The sequence below is a fragment of the Portunus trituberculatus genome, chromosome 25, assembly GCF_017591435.1.
Source record: "Portunus trituberculatus isolate SZX2019 chromosome 25, ASM1759143v1, whole genome shotgun sequence".
NCBI lineage: Eukaryota > Metazoa > Arthropoda > Malacostraca > Decapoda > Portunidae > Portunus > Portunus trituberculatus.
In genome coordinates, this window is record NC_059279.1 from 5,772,501 (window position 1) to 5,797,500 (window position 25,000).

The 25,000-nt window shown below is 42.2% G+C and overlaps 1 protein-coding gene across 1 annotated transcript in view; it reads right to left on the bottom strand.

The window, feature by feature from the left end:
- The window catches only part of LOC123508522 (Down syndrome cell adhesion molecule-like protein Dscam2), a 78,943-nt gene that overhangs the window by 13,677 nt on the left and 40,266 nt on the right, over window positions 1–25,000 (bottom strand). The window contains exons 7-12 of the mRNA XM_045262258.1: window positions 13,692–13,836; window positions 11,474–11,489; window positions 11,105–11,255; window positions 8,608–8,718; window positions 7,566–7,727; window positions 6,301–6,585 (exon numbers count right to left, since the gene is read on the bottom strand). Of these exons, the coding sequence (XP_045118193.1) occupies window positions 6,301–6,585; window positions 7,566–7,727; window positions 8,608–8,718; window positions 11,105–11,255; window positions 11,474–11,489; window positions 13,692–13,836 (870 nt within the window). The remainder of the gene's footprint in view (window positions 1–6,300; window positions 6,586–7,565; window positions 7,728–8,607; window positions 8,719–11,104; window positions 11,256–11,473; window positions 11,490–13,691; window positions 13,837–25,000) is intronic.

Consider the following 25,000-nt stretch of genomic DNA (forward strand, 5'->3'; position numbering starts at 1 on the left):
AGGTTGAAGCACTAAATATCATGATCAAAAATCCTTTAGAGCAAAAAATATTAAATTATCAAAATTATAACTGAAAGAATACTTACAACTTTACCTGTTCTTAAAAAAATATATATATTTATATTCACATTACCTACAATCACTGAAAATACAGAGAGAGAGAGAGAGAGAGAGAGAGAGAGAGAGAGAGAGAGAGAGAGAGACGCCAGAGAGTGTGAGCATCAGGCAGTAGTAGGTCAGCAAATACTCCTAAGGTAATCTGACATCACAAGTATGTTTAAGTGTTCAGGCATCAAGGCTCTCCTTAATTAAACAGGTAATTAGGAGGGAGACATCACAAGCTGAAGTCAAGTTTAGGATAATAAAAAGTATATATATGATTCAGGCAGCGAGACGTTCCAAGGTTAATGAAATTGACATCACACATTGAAGTCCAATATTATATTTGTAGTTTAGCTAAATATAAAAGCGGCAAGATTCTCCTTATGGCATTAATCACAGGCGAGAGAGAGAGAGAGAGAGAGAGAGAGAGAGAGAGAGAGAGAGAGAGAGAGAGAGAGAGAGAGAGAGAGAGAGAGAGAGAGAGAGAGAGAGAGAGAGAGAGAGAGAGAGGAGAGAAAAAATATGAGTAAAAAAGTCGAAAGAGTTATGAGGTGTGAAGGGAAACCAGAGTTAAGAGGACCGTGTGTGAAAAAGAAAGAGACAGAGAAGACAAGAAAAGTCAAGCACCCAGGCGTCTGACATCACAAGACCAAAAGTCAACCCAGTAAAGGAGTAGAGCTGGTGACATCACAGGCTACGTCTTCGCTACGGGATCGCGAGCTTAGATATACGTCAGCCAAAAGCTATAAGTAGACAAGACCAACAGACGCAAGACTTCAAATAGAGAAATTGAGAGATATGTAAAAAAAATAAATAAATAATAAATATAGATAAAGTAAAATGCACAGGCCACCAGAGTCAAAAATACAATAAAAGTTGAAAAGTACAAAAAAAAAAAAAACTGTAGGATTTAACATTTTAATAACTTCAAACAATTTTATATTTTTGTCTCATGTGACCTGAGGATGTTGTAGGACGCCACAGGGATGCCAAAAAGGACGTCACGAGGGACACCTACAAGAATCACCTTCACCTGACGTCCTAAAGCAAGGCCAAGGCCAAGGACAAGTTCAAGCCGAGGTGCGGAAAAAAGAAGAGCGGGATGCGTCACCTGGTCTAAGGAAGAAGTCCCCGGAGGAAACTCACTCTATCTTTCTGACTTCTGGACCTTCTCGCCAAGCTTCGTTAAATGTTGTGGTGCAAATTCGAACCGTCATTGATCCCTGTCACTGCAATGGCGTCTCTTCAAACTTTACCAAGTGTCCGCATGAAAGTCTTTACTTGGTGTCTGAGCTTAATAAACATTCGCAAATTTAAACATGATTTGAGTCTTTTGTTGTCTTTATGTTGCAGTAAAAGTTGGACCATGATTTCAATCTTCTGAGTTTTTTTTTATTTTCTCCTCAAGCTTAATAAACAAGTTAAGTGAAAAATTTAAACCTGATTTGAACTCGCAAACTTCTATGGCATATCTTTGAACTTCACTGAAATGCTTTGATGAAAGTCTAAAGCACAATTTCAAAAAGATACAACCAGTAACAAATAATTCATTTTCTTATAGTCCACAGTTATATCTCCCTTGTACAGAAGCATCTTTTGTTATGGAAAGGAAAGAACCGGTGCTATATTCTCATTAGTCTTCATAACTTTAAAGATACCACCATATACAAACCCCAATCTCACACAGGTGTCAAAATATCTAATTAGCCAATGACAATACGCTGCTAGTCTGCCGTGAAACCTAAGCTTGTTTCTCATTGGCTGCTTTACGAGTGACGTCACTGTGTTGTGGAGGAGCTAACCAATCTAAGAGGTGCTCGCCTTACTGACTCAATCCTCACCTTCCCCTCCGGCATCCCTAAATGTGTAAACAAGATGATGATTTGTTTGAGAAATTTATGATCCCTATCTCTTTTCCTCCTCTCCAGCTCCAGGTCTTTCTTACCCTTCCTCTTTTCTTTCCTCCTCTTCTCTCAGATTTATTCCTTTCTTCGTTCGTGCCTTCCTTCCTCCTAATTTGATGGATGCTCATACTCTCTCTCTCTCTCTCTCTCTCTCTCTCTCTCTCTCTTGTTTTACCTGGTTCTAAATCCTCATATGAACAAAAAAGTATCATAATGCAAAGCTGAACACGAAAGGTTTGACGGCACTTAGCAAGATGACGGCGTTAATTGAAGTCATGAGAGAGAGAGAGAGAGAGAGAGAGAGAGAGAGAGAGAGAGAGAGAGAGAGAGAGAGTGCGTGGGGGGGTAGTGTAATTACTAAATGGTGCACGCTTCTACTATCGATCAGTTTGTTCGTCTATGTGTCAGTCGCTCAATCATCCAACCACTCATCCTCTTTCTCTTCCCTTTCTGGTTCTCTATCACCATCCATTCATCTGTCTGTCAGTCTGTCTGTCTGTCTGTCTGCCTGTCGGTTTATCTACCACTGCATTCCTATGTGTTTGTACGAGTGATTTTATATTGTATCTAATGGTCTCTCTCTCTCTCTCTCTCTCTCTCTCTCTCTCTCTCTCTCTCTCTCTCTCTCGTGGCCACTCCAATATGTGTAATGTTAATTCCTATACATAGCTTAATACATAAATAGCCTTCAGGTGATATAGGGGAAAGAATAAAAGTGAGGGATAATTCTTTCTAATCTATAATGCATGTTTAATCCAGAACACGAGCTAACGTAGTGATTACTATAAAAGATTCAGAATCATTACGATATTACGTTTAACTACCGAATATCATCTATTTCTTGTCCAGCGGGGGATGTTTATTTAATGCAACCTTCCTGTTGGTGAGTTCTGGGGATTAAGAGCCACTCCTAGACGCGTCCCAGGTGAGGAGAAATTTCATTGGCTAATCCTAAAGTCCATGAGCGTTCTGATTGGCCAAGGAGTCAGCTATACACAGAAGGGATTGGATGCGGCTGGCTGTCAAGCGGCTTTTTAATGCTACTGCGCGGCCAAGCTACGTTCCATTAACAGGATCAAACCGTAATGAAGTAGCAGCAATAGTAATAACAACAATAATAATAATAATAATAATAATAATAATAATAATGAAGGTAGCAATAGTACAATAACAGTAGTAGTAGTAGTGGTAGTAGTAGTAACAGTAACAATAGTAATGTTCATACCAATGCCATACGTTCCAGTAATATATTATGTGAAGATGCGGATATCAGGCGTTTATATATAGCAGTTCAAATAAATAACAAAGGAAGCAACTGGAAGAATATATATATATAGATGTCAAAGTAAACAGATAAATAAATAATACTTCCATACTTGTATTTTCTCTCCAGTAAAGTTGTTGAAGGGAGAAGTTGAAATATATGAATAGAATAATATATATATACATTCAAAAAAACATGCTTAAAAACCCATGCATTCAAAAATTCTGAACGAGGCGAAGGAAGTAAGGAGTAAAAAATAAATAAAAGTACTATTACCTGTAGGCACGGACGTCGACCTCTAAAAAAATTGATCTTCAAAATTAGATCATTGATTTAGGGAGGATGGGGGAGGTGGAGGATGGAGGGGAGTGGAGGGGAGGAGTAGGGGGTGGGGACGATGAGACTTGTCTGGGAAGGGGGGATTAGCAATTTGGGGAAATAGAGGATGAATATTTTGAAAAGGAAGGGAAGGGACGGGAAGAAGGAAAAAAGGGAGCTTGCAATAGGGAGGGAAAGGGGATAGGATGTGGAGAATAAGAGGAAATGAGAGACGAGGAATGGACTCTGATATAGGTAGAATAAAAAAAAAGGAGATACAGGAAAAAGGAATGAAGAATTTAGAGGTAGGAATGGAGGAGAAAGAAAAGGATAGGTAAGGGATAAATAAAGGTAAGGGGGAGGGGAGGAACACAGGTAGATGACAGGTGAAGGAAAAGGAAAAGGACACAAGTACAAGAGGAGAGATAATGGAAGAGGAAAGAAAACCGAAAAAGGAAAAGGAGAAGAAAACGACTCACGCAGGACAGGACAGGTAATGAAAAGGAGAAAGTTTGAGAAGAGGACAGGTAATGGAAAGGAGAAGGTTTGAGAAGAGGACAGGTAATGGAAAGGAGAAGGTTTGAGAACAGGACAGGTAATGGAAAGGGAAGGGTTTGGGGAAGGCACTGGGAGAGGCAGGGTGTGAAAAATATATTCATAAAAAATCATTAGGCTCTTGGCCCTCCAAAATGGAAAATCAAATAGTCCCAAAAATGTGACTCACTGAGCTAGACAGACAAAAAACTGTGGTGGGAACTTAGTTGACTTTGAAAATTAATAATGAAAGTACACAAGAAAGTAAGAGCTAAGTGTGTGTGTGTGTGTGTGAATGTGAGTGTGAGTGTGTGTGTGTGTGTGTGTGTGTGTGTGTGTGTGTGTGTGTGTGTGTGTGTGTGTGTGTGTGTGTGTGTGTGTGTGTGTGTGTGTGTGTGTGTGTGTGTGTGTGTGTGTGTGTGTGTGTATCTGTCTGTCTGTCTGTGTGCTATGTAGGCTCATGAACAAAACTCACAAACGCCTAAGTAAATAGACACACACACATCACCCACAAACACGCCTCACTCCGAGAACGCAAGCCAAAGACACACAGAGAGAAAAATATATAACAAAATAATAAAATGAGAAAAACACCAAAAGAATTCCGGTTTCCTATTAAAAAAAAAGTTAACTGGGGGCGCTGTTCCCCTTTTACAGAGCCGTCCCCCCCTAACCTGGCCGGAGTCTGCGTTTGTTAGGGAGTTAGTTAGGCAGTTTTCAACCGTGAGTGTGGCAGGCTGAGGCAAATCCACTGCGCTCACTGTGAAAAGTTCCTACTGATTAGAAAAGTTTGTGACGCGACTGAAATTTGCGGCAAAAAAGGGTAGTAGTAGTACGTTGTATTCTGTGTGTGTGTGTGTGTGTGTGTGTGTGTGTGTGTGTGTGTGTGTGTGTGTGTGTGTGTGTGTGTGTGTGTGTGTGTGTGTGTGTGTGTGTGTGACCTCACCACTGACAAAAAAAGAGTTAATCTATACAGAAAATGAAACCACTAATGCAAAACGGATCAGCATTCTCTGCAACAGCATTCCGGAAAATGACCACTATGGAATCTTTGACCTCATTTTCCACTAGTAATGATTTTTTTTTCTCGAGAGATTCTGCACTAAACAAAAGAACAATATACCATAACATGTACTTTGTGATAATAATGATAATAACAACAATAATGTATATGCATTAATTAATCTTTTTGGCGACACTGTGTTCAAGAGACAATATATCATTTGTACTTTAAACGTCAATAATTGCGATGCACATCCTTGAAAAAAGAAAAAAAAAAAAAAAAAACGAAACTCAGTTTTATTCACTATTGCTCCATTTCATATATTCCAACGTGTCTTCAGGATTTAAAAAGCCGGTCAGCTGGCGGAACATTCGGCGCGCTACACGCAGCTAGTGTCGGGAAAGAATAAAAGGCTGCATACAAAATAACTCCGTGTCCGACCAAAATTCCCTGAGTTTCAAATAGCTAGTGTTCGGAACAGTCACAGTTCGAAATACCTTTCAAGTTCGGTAAAAAAAAAAAAAAAAAAAAAATCGTCGCAAATGTCAAAAATGTGTGTGTGTGTGTGTGTGTGTGTGTGTGTGTGTGTGTGTGTGTGTGTGTGTGTGTGTGCGCGCGATTGCCCGTCTTTGTGTGTGCAAGTGTACCCGCGGATGTGCAGTCTATGTGGGTGAGTGTGTGCGGGTGTGCATGACACACATCTCGTAAGAATAAATAAATAAACGAAAAAGAAAGAAAAAAACTGAATAAAATTAAAGGGCGGCAAGAACAAACAGACGCAAGACTCACCTTTGATGACGAGGGTGGCGGAGTGGGCGGCGGTGCGGGCGGCGTTGGCAGCCTGGCAGGTGTAGTTTCCACTGTGGTGGGCGTGAGCGTGCGGGAGGATGAGGGCGCTGGAGAACTGGTCTAAAGGATGCAAGGTGAGTCCCTGGGGAAGGTCTTGAGCGAGGGGCGTGCCGTCCTTGAACCAGGTGAGAGTGAGGGGCGGGTCTCCTCTCCTGACGGCGCAGATCACCTGAACTCTCTCCCCCTCACTCGCCTCCCCGAAGCTAAATGGTATTACGGTGGGAGGGACTATGCAGAGGTGGAGGAGGAGGTGGAGGAGGGAGAGAAAATGGGGACATAAAACCTCGAGGCATTAGTGTGAGAAAGAAACAAAACAGTGTAGTTACCGTTGACGCGGAGAGGCGCTGTGTGGGTGATGGTGGCGGCGTCGTTGGTGGCGGTGCAGGTGTAGTTGCCGGTGTGCAGGGGCGTGAGGCGCGTGATGGTGAGGATGTTGGTGTACTGGTCCAGTTGCCGCACCTCAGTACCGGGTATGCGCTCCGCCGCCACACCGTCCTTGGTCCACGTCACCAGCAGCGGCGTGTCCCCGCCATTCACGGTGCACTGGACGCTCACCCGCTCTCCGAGGGCCAAGTCCTTCCGTAGGCTGAACGGCTGAACCTTGGGCGGCACTGTGGCGAGGCGTCTCTCACTCTCTGACGCTACCCGAGTCTCCCAGCATTGTGTGAGTGCTCTCTCTCCACTCTACCTACCAGACTACCTCCCTCTATGGACCGTGGACCAGATCCTGAAACACTTCTGCCCCACACTTCCACTACTACTGTCAAGAGGCCATAGGTAAACTTACACGGATTTGTAATGGTGTTATTTTTTATGGTTCTAATAGTAGAGGAACTAGATTTCTACATTATGAGCAGAAAAATACTTTTGAGAACCCAGCTTATCACCTTTGTGGCCTTTGAGAACAGTCGTGGTGAGAGAGCAAAGTGTCCCTGAATGAAGGGCCTGTGAGTCGCCCAGTCTACCTAAAGGCTACACACGAGGTAACTAACTTATATTAGGGTATCTAACTCCTCCTTATTGTCTCCACCAGTGATCCCCTCCTCGGGCAGACTCGTTGTGGGGGAGGGGAGGTGCGGGGAGAGCTGCATACTACGATATCATAATTATTCTGCCAAGTGCAATGTTATACCTGCTTTGCATAACATTAATGACTGGAAAACAAGAATAAAAAGAAAACACAGGACAGGAAAAGGAGAAGGATGCAAACAAATAACAAAACAACAACACGAAGACGAAAAATAAGCTGCCGAAAACACACTCACACACACACACACACACACACACACACACACACACACACACACACACACACACACACACACACACACAAACAAACAAACAAACAAACAAACAAACACACAAACAAACACACACACACACACACACACACACACACACACACACACACACACACACACACACACACACACACAAAAACTAAAAGAAAAAAAAAACAAGAAAGCACCCAGGGAAAGGAAACAACAACAAACAACCCAATCATTCTTCAATTCTCCTTCCTACCCTCCTATTCATTATTCCTCTCATTCGTCACTCCTTCATCCTTCCTTCCTTCCTCTCCCTGACTCACCAAGAACCTGCACGGTGGCGGTGGAGGAGTGGGAGCGCCCCTGTTTGTCGCTCGCAGTGCATGTGTAGGAACCTCCGTCAGCGGCCTTCTGCACGTCTCGTATCGTTAGAGTTCCGTTCTCGTGTACACTTTGTCGAGCTGTCATTGGTAGAATTCGTCCATCTGCAGGATGAAGAGGAGGAGGAGGAGGAGGAGAAGGAGAAGGAGAAGGAGAAGGAGGAGAAGGAAAAGGAGAAGGAGAAGGAGAAGGAGGGGGAGGAATGTGAGTGTAAAGTATAAATGTCTACTTTTTACTTCTTTCGAAAATCCTCTCTCTCTCTCTCTCTCTCTCTCTCTCTCTCTCTCTCTCTACCAGTGTTATTTAGCTTCTCGTTTTCTCTCCATCATCTTTAAAAGTCTCCTTACATCCGCTGTTTATCTGAGTTACCGTTAAAACCTTCCCTCTTTTCCCTTACTGCCTTCTCCCCTCTGCCATGTTTATATATCCTCCTCCCTTCCTCTCTACATTTCAACTCCCAGATGTACTCCACATTGCACTTTTCACTTTTATATCCCTTGCGCAAGAACTCCACTTTATCCGCTTTGTTTCCTATTTATCTTTCATTTATCTACCTATCAGTTATTTCGACTCCTTTCTATATTCTCTCTCTCTCTCTCTCTCTCTCTCTCTCTCTCTCTCTCTCTCTCTCTCTCTCTCTCTCTCTCTCTTAAATCATTTTACTTTTCTCTCGTCCTATGGTCTTTTCCGCGTCTCTTTTCTTCTTTACATTTCAATCCATTTCCCTATCATTTATTTCCATTTCTTTCTACATCCTATTACTTCTCAATATCTTCAAATATTTAAACCACATTGTCTCTCATCATCTTCTGCACTTCTCCTTATCATCTATCTATTCCTTATTCAATCAATTCTAAACCACCTCAATTTCCATAACACGTTTCCACAATACCTCAATTTTTTTCACTTTTTAATCTCCCTTACTATCCATCACTCCTTAGTCTACTGCCTCTCTCTCATCTTCCCGTGTCTTTCCCTCCTTACCTCTCTTCCAGGTGATCTTAGCCAGAGGGTAACCCGCCGCGGGGCAAGACATGATGAGCTGCTCCCCAGCCACTGCCGTCACTACAGACATAGGACGCACATAAGCTGGCCCTGAGAGGAGATCGGGGAATATTAACAAGGCTTACCGTAGTAGAAGTTGTAGTTGTAGGTACGGAGATCGATGAGATAAGTGTGTGTGTGTGTGTGTGTGTGTGTGTGTGTGTGTGTGTTGGAGGAAGTGTTTTTAGATTAAAATTGTGGTAGTAGATAACTATAGGAGAAAAATAGGAAGATGAGGAGAAAGGGGGGAAAGGGAAGAGGAAGAGAAAGAAGAAGAAGAAGAAGAAGAAGAAGAAGAAGAAGAAGAAGAAGAAGAAGAAGAAGAAGAAGAAGAAGAAGAAGAAGAAGAAGAAGAAGAAGAAAAAGAAGAAGACAGGAGGAGGAGAAGGAGGAAGAGGAGAAGGAGGAGGAGAAGGAGGAGGAGAAAGAAAGAGACTTTAAGAGTAATAATAGTTTTCCTGACAGTTCTATATAAAATCTGTCTCTCGTTGTAGCTTTGTTACCTTTTGAGATGCTTTGCTGAGCTCCACTTCACCTTTTCACTGTCTCCTAATCTTTCGTAAGCCTTGTGAAAGACTTAATTTATATTTATCTCCTGCTCGTTCCGTGAAATTCTAACATTTGTCATTCTCAGAAGTTCGACGTATTTTAACACATTTCACTCCCTTACGATGCTCACTTTCTCTCACGAATTCTTTTTGAAAATTTGCTATTTTCTCGCTGCATCTCACGGCAGCGTTTGATATCTGGTAATCCTTATATATCCTCTTTTATAATTTGCTTGTCTTTGTCCTCTACCCTTGAAATTTGATAAAACATCTTTTGTAAAATATCACTATCATTTTTTTACTTATATTTTTTTCCATTATAAGCTCACGTCCCCACAGCCCATCCTCGCCTCAGTACCTTTCTATAGGGACAATCTTCCTCTCCACTTGGGCCATCTCGCACAGGGGCCTTTGAAAGAGGACCCACGTGGCTCACCTTTATTGAATCGGTCAGGGTAGCTGAGTAACTGTTTCACCTGCGGGACCGTCACAGCCTCACCACACATCGGGCATGTTTCTACGAAATCAAAGGGTATCTGACATATGCAAAGTATTTCTCATTAAATTAGAGATATTTTTAGGTGCTGAAAACTTTTGCAGTTTTTTATTCATTATTATTTTTCTTTTAGGTACGGGTCTGTAAAGATGCACGATTTTTTCCTGATGAAAATTTCTTGAGTACTTGATTTTTTATGCATGAAAAAGGAGAAGCAACTTACCCATGTAGAATACTGTATATCTGGTTCACCTGGTTTGGTTCAGGATCTTACGAAAGACTAGAACTGCTCCATTACCGTAGGGACAATCTCATGGGCTGGGAGATTTACACACATCCCTCGACTCCAATACAGTTTCTGGGATTCACAATATTTGACAGACAGTGGGTGGCTTTGCTGCAGCTTTGAACCCACAACTCGCAGCTAACGGCTTATCCCCCCTGGACTTGCAGGGAACAAAGCCACCTGGATAGCGCGTCAGGTAAAAACACAAAACCTCGCTATTAAGAGAGTGAAAGCGAGTCAGAGCAATTCAGTAAATCGTGTCTTTGATGTCTTTGAAAAGGAATTACTCCCATCGCCTTTACGGCAGCGCTAAGCCATGTCACATACGATTAATTATTAAGCCTTGTGTTCCACTTATCGTGTAAATCACTTGTGCCGAGAAATCACTTGTGCTCAAGTCATCAGTCGCCTTTCATGTATAGGTTAGTGAGTAAGTTCTGCCTCACATTTGTCAGTTCATGTCGGAGATACATTTCCCACAAGATGAGTCACCGAATAGTCGTATCAAATCCTCTCCTCTGATTGACTGCAGTCTTAATCCTCTTTCTCATCGTCACAATGTTGCATCTTTTGCTATCTTCAACCGCTATTCTCATACCAACTGCTCTCATGAACTTAGCTGCATGTCTTCCCTCCTCCCACATTCTCCTTCCACACGTATCAAGTCACCAGTTACTCATGTTTTTTCCGTTCTTTTTCACTAGGTCAACGAAAGATCTTGTATTTTCTTTTTTCATTTATACCATGTGGGCTTTTCACGGAAATTTATGGACTAAAGGGGATACTTTTTGGGGTACCTCCTATCTCAAAGCCCACCCGCTAGGAAACCATTGCCCCGAGTGAGGAAGTGGGTCAGAAACAAGAACAAACCCGTTATCAAATGTGAGTGGCCATAACGGACGCGGGTAGCAGGTAAGCTTGAAGTGAATCCGCTATCAGCGTTCGGTAATAATTAGATAACATGTGCTTGTTATTGCCTCTGACCCGCTAAGCATCCCGCTGCCTTCTACCCTCCCAACTAATGGCGTGCAGTCTGTCCTTATCCCTGATACTCTCACATTCATTACTGTCACCTTCAGAAGGTTGATGCCCCGAGCCAGTACTCACCATAAACGTTGAGGCGGGCTGTGTGGGAAGTGGAGCCTGCCCTGTTGGCCGCCGTGCACGTGTAGGCGCCCCCGTCCACCGCCCGCACGCCCGTCAGGTTCACGTGGCTCACCACTGAACCCCCATTCCCACGTACTGACCCACCACCAGCCTGGAGAATAAGCAAGACACACCGACTGGAGAACTACGGGTGTTAACTGAAATGAATTACTGGTTAACTGTATATGAATGACTGAGTGACTGAATTATGGGATCTTATTTTGATTAGGTTGACAGATTTATCCATTGGCTGACTGAATGGATTATTAACCGATTGGTTGAGTATCTGAATGACAGATTGAATAGTGTATTAACCACCTAAGTGACTACCTGACAAGTGTAGACCCTAGTTAGATTAAATGGAGGTTACAATGAAATACCTGTACTGTTTATCTGACTTATCTCATACATAATTCACGTTACTGGACTGACTGAAAGATAATTAACCTGGACAACTGACTGAATAACTGAAAAATGTGACTGAATGATGGACTTCCTGTCTGGCTGACTGGTTAATGACGGCGCAGTGTTGGCGATGAATGCGCCACGACTGGCTGTTGAAATGACTGACTGCCTGACTGACACCGACCAATTTTCAGATACCAAAGACGTGACTTGCAGATTTTCACGTTTTATTGCCTCCGAAAAAAAGAACGTGGCTCGGATATTTTTCCTTTTATATTTTATTCAACCTGCTGTCAATATTTCAGGCGCACATACACACAAAAAAATAGGAAACAGCAGCTGTGCGATGTAGGCTTGAAGGCTCCACTCTTCTCCAAAGGTATAAACTAAGAAACTAAACTCGATTAGTTTGTGTATCAGAATGAAACAAAACTTTAATTGTAGCTACTTGGATATTCAACTAAATTACTTTGCGTAGCAATCTATTTTTATGTTAGATTCATCTAACCTAGCGTATGAAAACTGGATTAAGTTAAACTTAACCTAATACTCGTACATGAATAAATAAATCAAGCCTCATGAAAATAGCAAACAAAAAATCTTTACTAAGAAACTAAACCCAATCTGTTCATACATAGGTACATTTAACTTAAACCAAAATTTAGCTTCTAAATAGATCGTTAAAATGATTGAATAAAATAAAATGAAGAATGTTGAAACATAAATGAGGTATGATAAAATAATACTTAAAAACATTAGCATATATCTATCTATCTATCTATCTATCTATGTATCTATCTCTATCTATCTATCTATCTATCTATCTATCTATCTATCTATCTATCTATCTATCTATCTATCTATCTATCTATCTATATATATATATATATATATATATATATATATATATATATATATATATATATATATATATATATATATATATATATATATATATATATATATATATATATATATATATATATATATATATATATATATATATATATATATACACACACACACACACACACACACACACACACACACACACACACACACACACACATATATATATATATATATATATATATATATATATATATATATATATATATATATATATATATATATATATATACACACACACACACACACACACACACACACACACGAACACACACACACCTAACATCAGAGGAACAAAACTGAAGCAAAATCTTAGTGGACCACCGACTTCTTAAAAATAGCGAGGAGCTCTCCGTGACTTGGAAGGCGAAAAGAAAACGAGACGCGGTGTTGTGTGTCGCTGTGGCCTGAGCAATAAGCAGGTGCTGTGTGCTATTAAGGGATTGGGTTGTGTTGCCTGGAACATGGCATGAAAATTAAGTGCCACAGAGAGAGAGAGAGAGAGAGAGAGAGAGAGAGAGAGAGAGAGAGGATGTAAGCATGTTGACTGGTATTTATTGTATTTATTGCAATGGTGTGTGTGTGTGTGTGTGTGTGTGTGTGTGTGTGTGTGTGTGTGTGTGTGTGTGTGTGTGTGTGTGTGTGTGTGTGTGTGTGTGTGTGTGTCGTGTGTGTGTGTGTGTGTGTGTGTGTGTGTGTGTGTGTGTGTGTGTGTGTGTGTGTGTGTACAGGAGCCATAACACGACGCAGGATCAAGCCGGAGGGAAAATTGGGAGCCGAGTTTGCCTCTCCAGCCATTGTCATCCCGAGTTACTGTTATCACTCCCTACCCTCTCTCTCTCTCTCTCTCTCTCTCTCTCTCGCCATCAGCTCCATACTCACTAACCTCCTCTTCTCCCTCTCTCTTTCTCTTTTACTCTTTTAATAGTCTCTCTCTCTCTCTCTCTCTCTCTCTCTCTCTCTCTCTCTCTCTCTCCCGGACAGCAGAACATTACCACAATTACCGGCCGCATCACACCGCCACTCGCCGCCTCGCTGCTCTTAACACCCGGTTAAAATATTACAAGACTGACGGCTCCACTTCGCCCCCAAATGGCCAACTTTACGGTAAACGCCGCTGGAGTTTCCCGCTCCGGTAAAAGCATCGCGAGTAATACCCAATCCCTATAAACAGGAGCGAAGAGCACCTAGCGTAAACATGATCACGAAAGCGTGGCAACATTGCATCACTGACCTGTCGTTCTGCGGGAGAGGGAAGCCGTCCAGGGTCCAGGTGACTTGCGGGGTTGGTGCTCCTGACGCGATGCACTTTAAGCTCACTGAAGGGCCAGGCTGAAGCGTTTGACTGATGAATCGGTACTCCAGTATGGGCGCGGAGTCTGTGAAAGAGGGAGGGAGAGGGGGGAAGGGTGCACGAGGTCATTACTCAAAACACCATGAGCTGGAAACCCTGGAAAAAGAAGGCTTTAAAAAGTTTAGAAAGAGCGCAAAATGCTGAATTAAAAGAGGCACGGTTTTAAAATACAGCTTATTTTTCGGCTGCTTCACATGGCAAGGTAGGTCAGAGGCAGGTGGTGTAGGAAGCGTGCGATATACTATGCAATGGTGCTGCTGAATTATGAGAGTGGACTCGTAGCCAGCCATAATATCCGATAAATTCACTGAGCGCTGCACGTTCACATCGGCCCAGGCGAGCAAATAGCAAACCCAGCCTCGCCTAATAAGAGAGAGACGATAGATGTCGCTTTGATCTCTCTCTCTCTCTCTCTCTCTCTCTCTCTCTCGTTAGAAGCACCGTTTTCTCTCATTATTTCCATGCCTCTCTATCTATCCCTCTCACCCTCCCTCCGTTCCTCTCCCGTTCCTCCGTTCCCTCCCAGTCCCATCACCCTTCACTTTAAATACCGGTCATTTAACGTCCATTTTTTCCTCCCATTCGATCCCCGCCGCGCTGGAATCGAGAGTAAACACATAAATAATTATCCCGATTGAGAGACTTGTAGGGGGCGAACAGTCTGCTCCATTATTGTCGTAGGGGAGGCCGCGGACTGCGAGAATAGGCGAGGCGACCCGCACTGGGCGCCTCCATTATCAAGGCGAGGTGGAGGAGGGTCTGAGAGTATATACCATCTCCCGGGCAGTCTGCGGAGACAAAGACACGAGGAGTGAGCTACGCGGCGACTCAAATGGAGGAGAAATGGAAGAAAATGAACATGTATTTACCTGCGCAAGTCAATAGGGGGAATTTTTGGAAAGCCATGTTTAGTTCCTGCCGCGTCAATAGAAGTGCCTCGCTCTCATTTTTTACGAGGATGAGTGGCAATTAAATATACATGGAATAAGAGAAGAGAATGGGGATTTTTTATTATTATTTTTTTTTAACCCTCGATCGCTCCTTTTCACAGGTAAGAGCGGAGCACGTCAAGGCAGGTTATATAAGAACCACCTCGGGTCACTTCAGGTCATCTTAGGTCACGCAGGTTAATCCAACCAATCACACCTGTTGACGTGTTATCAGAAAATATTTAAGCTTGGTTATAAAAAGAAATAAGGCATGATTTATATTCTGATGAGAGAGAGAGAGAGAGAGAGAGAGAGAGAGAGAGAGAGAGAGAGAGAGAGAGAGAGAGAGAGAGAGACTACAAAGATGTGAAAAGACAAAGTGTAGTATTTAATGTAGTAGTAGTAATAGTAATAGTAGTAGTAGTAGTAGTAGTAGTAGTAATAGTAGTAGTAGTAGTAGTAGTAGTAGTAGTAGTAGCAGCAGCAATAGTAGTAGTCGTAGTAGTAGTTAAAGTGACCAACTCGACTTTTCTAATACCGGAGAGAGCTTGTCTGCACGACCTGTGGAGATATACCATAAAAATACTGGCTTTATGGAGGTCCGGACCACTATAACGCCTGGGAGTGCCTCTGTACGCCGCCCTCACCACCACAGTGCCGCCAACACCACAAGACACACCACTCTCCCTCCTTTTTCCCCTTTGCAGAGTGCCACACACGACTCTATCTTACCCTTTACGTCCCTTTGGAGTCGCTGTGATTGTCCTTTATATCTCTAACGGGTATATTTATCAATTTTCCCTATTTGTGCCTTTTTGTTTCATTCATTCCACTCTTTAATCATGAAATACACAAGAAAATAAGAAAAACAAAGATAACAAAAAGCCATTAGATTAACCTCTCTCTCTCTCTCTCTCTCTCTCTGTTCACATCCCTTTTTTTCTTTTTTCATATCCACTGGCGCCCCTCATTTCTCTCTTTACTATCGGCTGTAATAAAAACAAAAATAAAAGTTTGCCAAGCGCACATCTCCCTTGCGGTATAAAAAACAAAATAAATAAATAAAAGCGAAAATGAAACCCAGAGTCGAAGCCCTTTTGATCCTCGTAAAACCTGATATAAACCGGCCTGAAACCAGAATTATGGCGGCGAGTGGCAATTGCATCAACAAGCGGGTCGCGGCGCACCAACGAAGATTACTGGGAACAAATGAAGAACGCAAACACACTATCCCTCCCGCCTTATTGCCGTAATCAGGCGCATTTTCAGGTCTACGACTCGTGAATTTTACATGATTCCGGGTCTGAACTTAAATGTTTTCCTTCGTTCTTTTTTCTTTTTTTTTTTTTCAGTTTGCTTAAGATTTGGATGAATATTTACATAGCTTACAATTATTTTACGTCTCTTTTTCACATTAATATAAAAAAAGAAAACCTCAGCTCAATTACATTCTCCGTTTATTGCGTTTTTTTAGTTATCCCTTTAAAAAAAAAAAACTTGCACCAAAGCGAAAACATAATAAAAATCTACTCCAGACACTGTAAATAGCAACACTATACTTACGAATCTCATCACACTTATCAAACACATCTTTTTTATGCATCTCATCGAGACAAGAAGAGGTGCACGGGGCGAGGCAGCCAATACTGACGAGAAGAAACAAAGGAAATATTTATCGCGCGAGCACTGAGGCCGCTGATCAAATAAGGCATAAAACAAAAGACTGACGCTCAGAAACAGTGAAATGTCGCGTAAAAGGATCCAACTCGCACTGCATGATAGTTCCGGTACAAAACAAGCGACGCATCACAACAATGAGAGAGAGAGAGAGAGAGAGAGAGAGAGAGAGAGAGAGAGAGAGAGAGAGAGAGATTATTGGCAGTAGAACATTACAGGGAAACGATAGAAGATGAGAGAGAGAGAGAGAGAGAGAGAGAGAGAGAGAGAGAGAGAGAGAGAGAGAGAGAGAGAGAATGAAGAGCATAATCCTGATAACAGGTAATCTGAAGTTGATTTAATTCCAGCGGAGATCAAATACCTTTACGCTGCGAACTCAGAATCCTGTCTCGTATCTCTCTCTCTCTCTCTCTCTCTCTCTCTCTCTCTCTCTCTTTGCCGCCCCCGCTGCCTTCCCCTGCACGTCCTTCCCCCGCCCCTGTCAGCCTGCCCGCCCTTGCCAATCATTCCTGGTACGCCTGCCTCTGTTCACTTGTTAGTCTTGTTGAGAGTTGTGCTCTGGATATTTAATTGTAGTTTGAACTAACCCAGACGCATATATCAAACTCACACACACACACACACACACACACACACACACACACACACACACACACACATTATTATTATTATTATTATTATTAATAGTATTGTTATTGTTGATTATTATTAGCCTTTTATCATCACCATTTTCATTATTATTACTAATTAGTACCATCATCATCGTCATAACTACTACTACTATTACTACTACTACTACTACTACTATTCTTTTATTACCACTAATGCTGCTGTTGCTATCATAATTACTGATACTAATGATGATTTTCCTTAAGACTCAAAAAAAATCATACACACACACCCACCTATACCCACACAACCACACCAATTAGAAGGGAGGAAGCTGTTACCTGGCTGACTATTGGACGTAATGTGTGGCCTCTCGTGGTACCAAAGACTGACTCTCTAATTGGCTGCCTCACTCAAAGACCGCGGCCAGAATGTAACCAAGGGAGGGAAGGGAAAAATGAAGAAAAAAAAGAGGACTGTATACTGTGATGTCTTTGTGTCTATCAGTCTCTCTGTCTGTTTCCTTGATTGTAATTGTATTGGGATGTCTTTTATCTATTTAGTGTGTTTCGTCTATCTCTGTTTGAATAGAATGTTTATGTGATTGATTTGATTTGATTAATCTATTGCACGGTATTGTCAAACAAATGTACAAAAGGTGGCTCGTCAGTAATAATCATTGATATGCTTATGTGTGTGTGTGTGTGTGTGTGTGTGTGTGTATGAGTGAGCGAGTAAGTGAGTGAGTGAGTGAGTGAGTGAATGAGATGAGCGTGTGTATGTATGTAATTCACCTCGGTCGCCTAATGGTCACCCAGCCAGTCTTCCCCATTACGGAGCGAGCTCAGAGCTTATAGACCGATCTTCGGGTAGGACTGAGACCACATCAACACACAACACACACCGGGAAAGCGAGGCCACAACCCCTCGAGTTACATCCCGTACCTATTTACTGCTAGGTAAATAGGGGCCACACATTTGCCTCGCCGCTTACCGGGACTCGAACCCGGCCCTCTCGATTGTGAGTCGAGCGTGCTAATCACTACACTACGCGGTGTGTGTATTTACCTAGTTGTATTTACCTAGTTGTAGTTTTACAGGGGCTGGGCTTTATGCTCGTGTGGTCCCGTCTCCATATCTACACTTATCCAATTTTTCTTTAAAACTATGTACACTCTTTGCTGACACCACTTCCTCACTCAGACTGTTCCAAGTCTCAACACATCTTTGCGGGAAACTAAATTTCTTAACATCTCTCAGACATCTTCCCTTCCTCAGTTTCTTACTATGCGATCTTGTGCTTCTAATGTCATATTTTTCTCTCAGGATTAGTTTCTCATTATCCACTTGATCCATTCTGTTAATCAATTTATAAACTTGTATCAGATCCTCTCTCTCTTCTCTGTTCCAGGGTTGGTAGATCCATAGCTTTTAGTCTCTCCTCATATGTCATCCCTTTAAATTCTGGAACCATTCTTGTAGCCATTTTTGTAGTCTCTCCAATTTCCTTATGTGTTTCTTTTATGGGGGTCCACACAACTCCTGCATATTCCAATCTAGGTCTTATTTTAGTACTTATCAATTTCTTCATCATTTCTTTGTCCATATAGTGAAATGCTAATCCAATATTCCTTAGCAAATTATACGTCTCTCTGAAAATTCTATCAATATGGCTTACCGGTTGATTGTTTTCTTCCATTGTCACTCCCAAGTCCTTTTCCTTTTTTACTTTTCTAGTTCTACTCCATCTCCCATCTTATAGATTCCCACTGGTCGTCTTTCACTTTTTCCCATTTCCATGACATGGCTTTTGTCCACATTGAATTCCATCTCCCATTTTTTACTCCATTTCCAGATCTTGTTTAAGTCTTCCTGTAGTATTTCACAATCCTCTTTTTGTTTAATGACTCTGCACAGTTTCGCATCGTCCGCAAACAGATTTATGTAGCTGTTCACTCCCTCTGGCATGTCGTTTATATATACGAGAAAAAGTATTGGCGCCAATACTGACCCCTGTGGCACTCCGCTGTCTACTGTTCTCCACTTGGACTTCATATCTTTAACTATCGTCCTTATTTCTCTCCCCCTCAAGTAATTTTTCATCCATCTCAATGTGCTTCCTTTTAAGCCACCCTTCTCCTCTAACTTCCATAGTAATCTTTCATGTGGCACTTTATCAAACGCCTTTTTTAAATCTAAATAAATACAGTCAATCCATCCCTCTCTCTCTTGTACTTTATCAACTATTCTAGAGTAGAAACTCAATAAATTTGTTACACATAACCGCTACACTACGCGGTATAGTGTAGTGGTTAGCACGCTCGACTCACAATCGAGAGGCCCGGGTTCGAGTCCCGGCACGGCGAGGTAAATGGGCAAGCCTCTTAATGTGTGGGGTGTGTTCACCTAGCAGTAAATAGGTACGGGATGTAACTCGAGGGGTTGTGGCCTCGCTTTCCCGGTGTGTGGAGTGTGTTGTGGTCTCAGTCCTACCCGAAGATCGGTCTATGAGCTCTGAGCTCGCTCCGTAATGGGAAAGACTGGCTGGGTGACCAGCAGACGACCGAGGTGAATTACACACACACACACACACACACACACACACACACACACACACACACACACACACACACACACTATGAGCTCTGAGCTCGCTCCGTAATGGGGAAGACTGGCTGGGTGACCAGCGGGCGACCGAGGTGAATTACACACTCACATTCACACACACACACACACACACACACACACACACACACACACACACACACACACACACCGCGTAGTGTAGTAGTGATTAGCACGTGTGTGTGTGAGTGAGTGAGTGAGTGAGTGTGTGTGTGTGTGTGTGTGTGTGTGTGTGAGTGAGTGTGCGTGTGTGTGTGTGTGTGTGTTTGTGTGTGTGTGACTGTATACATGTTAAAAGTCATTTGAAGTGTCACATAAAGACACACAGACAATCACGGAAGCAAGCAAGCACACAAACACGTATTATATGTATGTATCTATGCATGTGTGTATGTATGTATGTATGTATGTATGTATGTATAAGTCTAACACTCCTCAGTCCTTTCAAATGTCACCAAAGAACCACAGACAAACACACAAACACATAAAACAAATTAATATCAACACCATAAAAAAAAGAAATATACAAAAAAAAAAAAAAAAAAAGAAAACGGGTAGCAGTATATGTAGAGGAAGGACATAAAAGGGAGACTAAAGAAGATAAATGGGACGAGGAAAAAAGGAGAAAAGAAGTAAGATGAACATATAGAGAAGGTGAGGAAAACGAGGAGAAGGAGGAGGAGGAGGAGGAGGAGGAGGAGGAAGAGAAGGAGGACACCTAAAACAACCGACACCTGAGAGAGGGGAAGAAAACAACACCTGAATAGTCTCCTGAACTACAGAGCAACAGAAAGAAAGAGGGAAGGATAAAGAAATAGGAGGAAAGGTAGGAGAACAAGGCGGGAAGGAGGAAAAGGAAAGGACACAAGGAAGAGGCGCTGGAAGAGGAGGGCGCGGCATTACCATAGGAAAGAAGACAAGAGAGGAAAAAAGAGGAAGGTGGAAAAAAATGCATCAAATAGAGGGAAAGAAGCGGAGACAAAGGGAGAAGAGGCTCATACTTGGAGGAAAATATGAACTCGTAAGAGAGAGAGAGAGAGAGAGAGAGAGAGAGAGAGAGAGAGAGAGAGAGAGAGAGAGAGAGAGAGTATAAAATAGTTGAGATAGATTCACTTTGTATTCTTCATTGCTTTTCTGTGTCCGCACAAGGGTAGGGAGGAAAATATTGAAGGAAAGGAAGGGATGGGGAAGAGAGAGAATAAGAGCACGTCAAAAGGAATAAAACAACGAATTAAAATAAGAAAATGAAAAATTACAACGAGGGGAGATGAGAGAGAGAGAGAGAGAGAGAGAGAGAGAGAGAGAGAGAGAGAGAGAGTGTGTGTGTGTGTGTGTGTTTGAAATCGGAAAAAGCGTCCATAATTTATAGGCAAAAACAAAACACAAGTACGAAAAAAAAAACAGACGAGTGAGCAAAACAAATTCCAACCTTTTTTTTTTTTTTCTTCTCATCGACTCACAAAAGAAATAGACAAAAATAAACATACTTTCCGAACAAACTAAAAAAAAAAAAAAAGAAAATCACAGGAAAAGCAAGTCCTGTAAGAAATAAAATAAACATAAAAAGAAAAAGAAAAAAAAATGAGAAAGACAACTCAGGAACAATCATCTCCACACGCACCTTCCAACGATGAAGAAGGCAACAGAAATATTCCTCCACACAAAAAAAAAAAAAAAAAAAAACTGTACTGAATAGCCTCGGTTCTTGTTGAGTTCCCAAGTCCTGGTAGCAAAACAACAACGTCTGGCAACTCCCACAGACATGCCAGATGCAAATTTTGTCCCCGCTGATGCATAATTAATAAAAATCGATGTACGACCCACGCTGTAGAGATACGAGACTCTTCTCTTACGCTGTTCAAGGGGGAGAAGTGCCTAAAAACACCACAAATGTCTCCCTGAAGTGGTAATAAGGAGGCGCACAGATAGGAATGATATGAAAAAAAGTTGGTTTGCGTTATGAAACATTTCACCGCATGACCATAACCTTCCTATACTTATTTACTTTTTCTTCTCGCTCACCTGCTCTCCTTCCCTTAATGCTCGGCGAGGGAGAGGCAGACCAAAGTGAGAGAGTAAATGGGGAGGAAGAGAGAAGGATGCGTGGGCGATTTCCCTACGTGTGCTGTGAGGGAAACAGAGAAAAGGGAAAAAAAGTGAAGGGATGGAGGTGTGAGGGAGAATTCGTGGTCTGGAAGACTTTTTTGGGACGTTAAAGGAATATTGGGAGGAAGGTGTTGAGGGGAGGAGAAGAATGTATGTGCGTGTGTGTATATGTGTGTGTGTATGTGTGTGTGTGTTTAAGGAAGAGGAGGAAGAGATGGACGAGGACGAGGACGACGACGACGACGACGACGACGAGGAGGAGGAGGAGGAGAAGGAGGAGGAGAAGGAGGAGGAGGAGGAGGAGGAGGAGGAATGAAGGAATGAAGGGAGGGGAGATAGCGGTGAATGTGTAAATGGAGGCGAGAGAGAGAGAGAGAGAGAGAGAGAGAGAGAGAGAGAGAGAGAGAGAGAGAGAGAGAGAGAGAGAGAGATGGCATAGCATGGCGACAGGATATTTGAGAGTAAGGGAGGGAAGCTGCAATATCCCTTCTTTTCCGACTATTTTTCTACCACCACCACCATCACCACCACCACCACCACCACCACCACCACTGCCGACAATAATACGCTAATAATAATAATAATAGCAGCGCGGGGTATAATCCTCTCGGTTCTCGGGTTCACATCAATATTACGTGCAGTCTGACAGGCCTAATTACCGGTTATTAATGAGTTCCCCGGGCCGTCCCATAGAGAGAGAGAGAGAGAGAGAGAGAGAGAGAGAGAGAGAGAGAGAGAGAGAGAGAGAGAATTTTGGGCTTTTGATGAATTTTAAGAAACAATTTGTGCGTTTTAAATTGAGACAACTAAAAACTAAGATAAAGGTCAATTTTTTTGAGAGAGAGAGAGAGAGAGAGAGAGAGAGAGAGAGAGAGAGAGAGAGAGAGAGAGAGAGAGAGAGAGAGAGAGAGAGAGAGAGAGAGAGAGAGAGAGAGAAATTTATAAGAAGAGACAGGGAGGAAAGGGAGGAGAAAAGTGGTCACTTACATCATTTTTCCCCCTCTTGGTCAAATTAAGAAGAGGTAGCGATGGTGGAAACGAAAGGGTTAGGACGAGGAGGAAGAGGAAGAGGAGGAGGAGGAGCAGAAGGAGGAGAGAAAAGGAGGAGAAGACATCTTAATTCTCCTCCGAATTTCCTCTTTCCCTTCATTCGCATTTCCCTCCAGAGATAGTACTAGGGAATATAGAAAAAAAGAAAGAAAAGAAAGAAAAGGAAAAGAAATAGAAATACCTTTTTTTTTCATTTTTCCCTTCTTTACATATTTATTCGTGATTTAGTTTAACATTGTAACTTTTTCCTCAAACCACACCTGTACCACTCAATCATAAGACTCATCTCACCTGTTTGAAGTTATTGGACACACCTTACTTAACAACACTAAGACACACACACACACACACACACACACACACACACACACACACACACTCTCTCTCTCTCTCTCTCTCTCTCTCTCTCTCTGACACACACACACACACAAGAAAAAAAGATAAGAAAAGAGGCGCTCAGATCACGACGTTAGCAGAACAACGCCACAAAATCGGATTAATGGAGCATGAACGAAGGCAAGGGAGTTCAATACCCATTTCCAATAAGCATATTTTTCTACTTCTTCGACCGACCATGTCCTGCTAGCTTTTTTTCTTTTTTAGTTTTGTTCAAATTCATTTTTATTTGATTTTTTTTTTTTTTTTTACTTTGTTCATATGCATTTTTTTTTATAAGACTATTTCAACCAAAACGGATAAAAAGCCAGGAACTTCAAAACGAGTTTATATGTATATAAAAATAACAATAATCGTTAAAACCGTTGCGAACCGTTAATTCCGTTACGGCCGTTAAACAAAGGCCCAGAGAGAGAGAGAGAGAGAGAGAGAGAGAGAGAGAGAGAGAGAGAGAGAGAGAGAGAGTTTGAATTCAAAGTTGACTCTTGTTAACCGTATTTCAAATTATTCCCTCTCGAATATCTCGTTTTATGAACCGTATCTATTTGATGGATGAGAGAGAGAGAGAGAGAGAGAGAGAGAGAGAGAGAGAGAGAGAGAGAGAGAGAGTATTCGGTGTTTTAAGACAGAATGGCGGAGCAGTCGAAGGGAGGGAAGGAGGGAGGGAGAGTGAGAGAGAGATGTAGAAGAGGGGAGGGGAGCCATGGAAAGAGATAGACAGGGAGAGTGAAAGGGAGAGGGAAACGAAAAAGGGAGAAAAAGCGTGGATGAAAAAAAAGATATCTAGAAACGAAGCGAGGAAAATATACATACAAAAGTGTGGGAGAATTTTTAAACATTTTTGCCTTATCGTGTGCTTCATATTTCGCACGTGTGTGTGTGTGTGTGTGTGTGTGTGTGTGTGTGTGTGTGAAAGACTATCAAAACACTAATATATTTATCCTTTTTCCAGTACTCATTCCTTCCATTGTTTCATGTCACATTCATACCTGACATTATTACTCTTTCTTCCTCTTCTTTTCTCTTCTCTCTTTCCTTCCTTCTATCTCTCTCTCTATTTATTTCCCCTGGACTCACAATGGCTTCTGTTAATAGTCATTATTTCCTTTCATACCTCTTTCGTTTACGTTCTCACTGTTATCATCTCCTTTTATCTCTTTCCTATTCTCTCACTATATATCCCATTACCCCCTCCTTCTCTCTCCCTCTCCTTCTCCCTCTCTCTCTCTCCCTCTCTCTCTAAATCAACAAGCCCCTATCGGCTGCGCCACACAAAGATCATCGATCCAATATGAAAAATGCGCTCGGGACCTTAAATGATCGCTCAGTAAATGCAGTAAAATTAACGCCAATAGATGAAGGCCACGAAAAAAAAGAGAGAGAGAAAAATGAGTGTAATCCTTCACCCATACCATCACTCACGCTCTTTTTATAACACGACGGATATTTACAGGGAGAGAGAGGCAGAGGAAGGGATAGGGGGAGAGGAAGAGAGGGAGGGAGGAAGGGAGATAAATAGAGGTGATAGAGGTGATTTGATCGATGCCGGTAGCGAGAGAGAGAGAGAGAGAGAGAGAGAGAGAGAGAGAGAGAGAGAGAGAGAGAGAGAGAGAGAGAGAGAGAGAGAGAATGTGTAACTGCGATGAATGAAAAACCAAACACTAAATTCAGCGAAAAACTAACACTTTCAAACTCCCTCCGCCGACTTTTTCCCCCTCCCTTCCACTTTCCCCTCTTTGCATCCCTTTCTACCTCCTCTCGTCCCCCTGCCGTCTTGTCTCCTCTCCCGCCCCTTGT